The sequence below is a fragment of the Dendrobium catenatum genome, unplaced genomic scaffold, assembly GCF_001605985.2.
Source record: "Dendrobium catenatum unplaced genomic scaffold, ASM160598v2 fragScaff_scaffold_249, whole genome shotgun sequence".
In the NCBI taxonomy this organism is placed as follows: Eukaryota; Viridiplantae; Streptophyta; class Magnoliopsida; order Asparagales; family Orchidaceae; genus Dendrobium; species Dendrobium catenatum.
Window position 1 is genome coordinate 1,338,710 of NW_021318711.1, and position 6,916 is coordinate 1,345,625.

At 35.4% G+C, this 6,916-nt stretch overlaps 1 protein-coding gene across 1 annotated transcript; it reads right to left on the reverse strand.

Moving 5' to 3' along the window:
- Positions 1-3,168: 3,168 nt before the first annotated feature.
- LOC110102852 (transcription factor MYB4) lies at positions 3,169-6,038 on the reverse strand. The gene is made up of 3 exons (XM_020831338.1): positions 5,906-6,038; positions 5,604-5,733; positions 3,169-3,613 (listed from the first exon to the last, which is right to left on the reverse strand). The coding sequence occupies exons 1-3, from the start codon at positions 6,036-6,038 to the stop codon at positions 3,169-3,171; spliced, it is 708 nt and encodes a 235-aa protein (XP_020686997.1).
- Between the last annotated feature and the right edge of the window lie 878 nt (positions 6,039-6,916).

The window sequence follows — 6,916 nt, forward strand, 5'->3', positions numbered from 1 at the left end:
GAGCTCTTTGGAAGTTTTGAAAATTAATTTAAGATTCGACGCTGGGGTAGTACTGCGGCAGTGTAGGCTTCCAAGGGGAGCGCTGTAGCACTAGCTCGAATGGGCATCGTGGCGCTATACCAAAATTTTATATTTAAATAATGAAGAGAGAGAGAGAGAGATAGAGAGAGAGAGAGAGAGAGAGAGAGAGAGAGAGAGAGATAAACAAAATCAATTTTGGCCACCTTCGACTCAATTTAGCTATCGGCATAGTTCTTAAAAATTATTCAGCTCAAGGTAAGTTGCATTTTGCCTATCCTAGCTAAAAATAAAACAAAATTTTCAAAAAAAATTTATTTATTTTATAATTCTACTAGCGTAAATTATGAATAACTTGTTTCACTATGTAATTTTATGTATTTTATAAATATTACAGTTTAAACATTTAAATAGCTTTCTAAAAAAATTTCAACATGTCAATTGGAAAATGTGGATTTTTTGACCAATTGGAAAATTATGTTTCCAAAAATACTATTGTTGTACAATTTCTGATAATTTGATTATATTTTGAAATTAATGTATTTCAGCTTAGTAGTACATTATGTTGCTTATCATTAAAATATTTTGTTGATTTTTGAATGAGTATATTTACACTTCTTTTACTGCAATGTAATGAATTATATATTTATTTAATTGAAATGTAAGATTATAAGGAGATATGATGTGGGTGAAGAAAGTTTAGATTTGATGCTTGTTGCGGACTATAATATATGCGACGATAGAGTTAAAATTCTACCTCTTAGCGTTGTATGAATATCCATCTCACACACAGAGAATACAAGATATTTTTAACGGAAAAACCCTGGAAAGAGGATAAACCATGGGGCCTGGCCCAGTCTAAAATGATTTCACTAGTGTTTAGGTAAATTACAATGGGCTGACTCGTCCCTGAGGGTGATCATATTATAAATGTTAACCGTTTGATTGAAATCTAGTGACAAACGGGAATGAAATTACAGCATCACTTGGTGGACTGACATAAGTCTAGTGCTACTTAAAAATTCGGGCGTTAGTATGTAGCATGACGTTGGTTTGGTAGAACTTCAACGTCGGGCGGTGGTACGGCGGAAGTTTGGCATCATATGGTGGTCCGGTGGAACTTCGGGCGTCAAGTGATGGTCTGACATAACTCCAGGTTTAATTCTAGTGTCAAGTGCCTATCCAATAGAACTCTAGGCCTTAGATGGTGGTCCCGTAGAACTTCGGACCTTAGGTGGTGGTCTGGTGGAACTCCGAGCCTCAAGTGATGGTTAGGCAGAAGTCTGTGCCTCAGGTGGTGGTTCGGCGAAGCTCAGGGCCTCAAATGATGTTCTGATGGAGGTGAGGGCCTCAAGTGGTGGTCTAGCGGCGGTGAGGGCCTCAAGTGGTAGTTTGGCGGATGTGATGGCCCTAGGTGGTGGTCTGGCGGAGCTCAAGGCCTCAAGTGGTGGTCTGACGAAGATGAGGGCCTCAAATGGTGGTCCGGCAGAGGTGAGTGCCTTAAGCGGTGGTTCGGTGGAGGTGAGGGCCTCAAGTGGTGGGCTGGTGGAGCAGCGACGTCAGGCGGTGGTCCGACAGAACTCAGGCGGTGGTCGAGGAGGAGCAAGGAGGTAAGAGCGATCTCCGATCTTTCTCTAAATCCTTTGGCTTGGGATCCCTTTTCAATAGAAAAGGAGTTTCTATTTATAGATTTTCCCATCAGTCATAACCTTATCTATTATCAATCATAAACATCATATGCATTTAATACATATATCTGTATCCATTATGATCTATCCATCAATGCTATATATGCACATTACAATTTCATTTATCAATACTATTAATGCATATATACTTCGATAAATGATTCAAAAAGGCAAAATATTCAACTTTAATGTAGTGCTTTCATTCATTCATATGTATTCATCATTATCATTTTATCATATCAGATGATTTTCAATAAATCATTAAAGTTATCACTCTCTTGTTTATTACTTTATTGGATATAACCATTAATATATAAACATTTCATTGGAAGTTATATTTGTATAACTAAATATTAAATATAAGAAGATAAATGAAAAGAATATACAAATATATGATTTGATAAATTCATTGCAAAATGCTATCTTCTATAAATTGTTATCACCTTTATCTCATTTAGTTTGCATGTTTAAATTCTTTTAAAGTAAATATTTACTGATTACTTAGAATGACTCATATGCATGTTATTTTCTATTTATTTTTAAATTGTTATATTATAGAATTAGTCACTGAGTTGTTTGCTTAAAAATTCAACTGATTAAATGTAATATTTCAAGTAAGGCTCTTGATTGAATGACTTATAGAGAAGATTTTATGTACAAAAATTTCCGCCGCTGATTCAATTCAACTTCGTTGCATTTGACCACATCATCCTTTGGTCTGGATCCGTTGAAAATTTCCAACACATAAAAGACAACGGAAAAAAATTTTCCAACGTGCGATTTACCGACATAATATCTATTTCCATCGGAAATCATAAATCACCTAAATCCGATCGGAAATCATCTTATTTATGACAAAAAATTCCGTCAGAAATGTGAAATTTTCCTGTAGTGGTCCTTAAAATTTATTTTTTATGAGATGGATAATTCTACAAAAGATTCAATTCAGAAGGATTTCCATCGTTTCGTTTGTATTGAGGGACCTTTCTCTTCTATTATATAAAATATATGTCAAGATGGAAGGAAGGATTCAGCGTCATGTTTCCCCGCCATGCGTACTTGGAACTATTCATGGAACCTTACAGCTGCTATAGTTTATTACTTTATAGAATTAGTCGAATACTATATGGACAAAAACCAGCCTTCCCTTGTTTGCGATCATTTCTTTATTTTTCTCTCTGTAAACTTGCAGCTAATCCATCAAAGTTCATGTCACAGTCTAGGAATGTTGAATGCCCTTTCTGTGTAATGAAAAGTTTATTAGTTGAATTAGTTACAATCCGCTTTTTTATTTTAATTTATATCATTCTTTCTCTCTTTTTTTAACAGTAAAAATCAAAAAAGAGAAACGTACAAAAAAAGAGGTTGAAATAAGTACAGTAAAGATGGAATAGTGAGCGGCAATCACCTAGTAATTCCTCTTCGTTGAAATTCATATAATAGCAACAAAGAGCGGTTACATCTACTTGAAGCATTCCAAGTTTCCAGCTTCTGCTAACAGATTCAGCCAAAATCTTATGTCATCTTCGTTTGATGGTATGGCTGTTGAATCCTCCTCTTCTTCGTCCCCAGCCCAGTTTTGGCTTGCTGTCTGTACTCCTGACATCAAAATTTCATCAATTTCGGGAAGCTCTGTCAGGAAATCCATGGAGTCTTCCTTCCACCAACCATTAAAATTTTCTGTAGTTATTACAAAGGAAGAGGCATCGCTTTGAGAACAAGCTGGTGAAACTTGCTCTTCCAGGTCATTCTTCTTGACCTCCTTGTTAACGGCATTGTTTCTGCTCCTTCGCTTGGACTCCTTGATGGCTTGATTAGGATTTAAACGTTTCTTTAAGTAAGTGTGCCACACATTCTTGATCTCATTATCAGTTCTTCCCGGCAACTTAGCAGCTATTGCAGACCATCTAAAGAAAAGAAAAGAAAAAAGTATTTAATGGTAAACTAATTGATTGTAAACTAAATTGTCCTATTTTAACAATTTAAAGGCATGAAAATTTATTTTTTTGGAACGGGGTATACATCTGCTGCCACCCCCGAAAGAGCGCTTGACGGCGTGACTAATCCTCGGCTGACCTAACCCACCATAGAAACTTCCTGAGCCGCACTTGATTGGACTCCATTTAAGAGGAGTTGCCGCTTGAGGGGAATCGAGCACGAGTTGGAGGGTTACCAACCGTACTTGTCCACCAACCAAGCTAAGCAACGGTAACGCATGCAAATTTGATTGGTTGATGAAGGAGATAGAATTGGTTGATGAGTTGATGGTGACAAGAAATGTTGATTTTTTTCTTATATGATATTAAGCCAGGGACAAATTCAAAAAGGAATAGATGCCAAAGTTTATGAACATGATGGCCTTGACTTTTTTTGGGATGTAAATTAGACTTTTTAATTTTTTATACACAGAAAATGTCCAAATTAATTTTTAAATGCTTAAAAATTTATTGGTTAATAATATTATATACGAATAGAAATAAATCTCAGATAATTTTCTAATGGTCAGACGAGCATTTTTTTTTTCACAAGGACTGCAGCTGAAAGAAGAGCTTTTTGGATGTAATTTCTCCCTATACAGTCAGACTCCTTGTCCTATTTCTATTTTTTGCAAAGATTTTGAGATTTTTTTTTGTGTGAGGACACATGATGGAGAGAATCGTTCGATTTTTTTTCTGTCAACAGTAAAAGTGCAGTCAAAATGTAGCTGCTATAATAACTACGCTTTTACTGTAGACAAAGAAAAATTAGACGGTTCTCTCCATCTGATGTCCGAATAGAATAACCTCTCAGATTTTGAACTTTGTAATAAAATAAAGAGGAGAGAGACATATTTTCTATATAGAAGCTGCCAAGTCTCTAATCTTGAGACCTATGTCATAGAAATTATCTCACTATATCATGAACAACATACACTTGTCATTAATAAAGGTATAGAAAAAAATGAGTCAAAATGAGTAAAAAATCTAATGACCACTTTGAGTCCAACCTCATAAATTACTTATGAGCTGAACTCGATGACTTGAGCAAAACTCAACTCTACTTATTAGTCTAAGTTATGCTTGTTCTTGAGTGCGAACTGGTTTAATTAATCAAGTTTAAGCTCAACTGGATTGATTTACATCCCTAGCTCAAGATACCATGAACGGAATACATTTTCTCTGAGCTATCAGACAATTCTTTCTATTTTGCATGGTAATATTTTTTAATATTGTACACATGCAGTAACTGCCTTGGTTATTATCCCAGAAATATGGAAGGGATTCTTATACTTTGATAGAATGCCTTGCAGTTGAAGAAGTTTCCTGTAACAGCATCAAAATTTTTGCTCAGGAAATACCTTCTGTTGTTGTTGCTATGGCTTTGTTTGTTGAAAATTTTTAGCAAAATTTAATGGTTTATGTTCAATTTTCTATTTACCAAAGAAATCCTATTACTAGTTGACACATTCCACTGGATAGCCTACTATCAATGTTATATCACGTCAATAAAAGAAGATTTTTCTTTTGGAACGGGTATCCACCCGCTGCTATCCCTAAATTAAAAGGGCGCTTGACAGCGTGATTAATCATCGATTGACCTAGAGAAGGCACCCACTCCAGAAACCTCCTGGCCCGCACTTGATTGGGCCCCACTTAAGAGGCGCTTACGCTCGAGGGGAATCGAGCACGGGTTGGTGGTTCCCAATCGTACTCGCCCACCAACCAAGCTAAGCATGGGTGGGTAAAGAAAGAAGAACCTTTAACTGTAGACCTGAAAAAAACTGAAAAAACTAGAAATACAGCAGAACAGTTTTTCAAATCTATTTTTCTTTACGTTTTTCTGTTAGAAATAAGAAAGGTTTTTTTTGTTAGAAATCAGTACGTGATGATAATTAGACTATTTAAATTTTAAGCCTACCTGTTTCCAAGCAATGCATGCAAATAAATAATTGTTTCTTCTTCCTCTTTACTGAAGTCGCCTCTTTTAACATCTGGTCTCAAATAATTTGTCCATCTAAGCCTGCAACTCTTTCCACATCTCGACAAACCTGCAGAAAAATTTTAAGTTGTTTTCATCAAATAATGCACAGAATTCCACCATACACTGATCATGCATAACTTGTTCACAAATCAATGAAAATATATGGCGAGTTTTCTGCTTAACATTTATATATGCTGACCATACAAAAATATTTAAGAAGAATTGACAGCCATTATTACCTGCTTGCTTAGGAAGAGCTCTCCAATTGTCATGGCCATATCTTTGTATATAAGATACCAGAATTCTGTCTTCTTCAGGCGTCCATGGCCCCTTCTTCAAGCCCATCTCATCACAACAAGCAGCCTTCACCATCTCTATTTCTCTGTGCAGTTCTCTTTCTATACACTGGTCATGGAAAATGGAAGAGGAGACGTTGCAGGCGCAGGGCTTTTTATAGTGGCAAAGCGTCAGCAGGGGCGGATCCACCTTAACCCCCCTGAAAAAATAATTTTTTTTTATTATATGATTCTTTAGGTAATTTGCTAACCTTTGTGTTTTTTTTAGTCTTTATTACGAGGATTTTTAGGCAATTGACCACCCTAAAAGTTTTAAAATACTATGATCTTTAGGCAATTGCCCCAACATAATTAAACGCATTGTGTAGAAATGTTATTGTTAAGGAACGATAAACCAAATACAAAGAGAAATAGTAAAGAGAATCTAAAAATATCGTTAAAATCAAAGTTTGTTCGAGGGGCGATGCCCCTTGACCCTGCGACCTGACCGGACAGGTCGAACCCCGCCAGGGGCGCTGCCTCCTTGGACCCCCGACATATCTGCGAAACGCAAAACAATCAAAGATATGAACAAATTTTAATTGTAAAGATATTTACGAAAAAAAAAATCTACATTTTTGCCTCCCTGAAAATTAAGGCTGGTTTTGGCCAGAGCGTTACACTGTTTAATATGGGTAAGCCAACTGTTTTATGAAAAAAGGCAATATGTCAAATATCAATTTAAAATATTGATGGACATGAAATTATTTTAAATAATATAGAGTTAGTTTTCAATTTGAATTTTCTTTTTAACGTGCAAAGGAATGAATAAATTTAAATTATTTTTCTTCTGTAGTTAAAATTTTAAATTATTTTTTTGTCGTTTATTTTGGAGTAATGCATAAAATTAATAGAAAAAATGTGTGTATTTTAACGCACTATATATTTTTAATCATTTTATTAATTACAAATTGA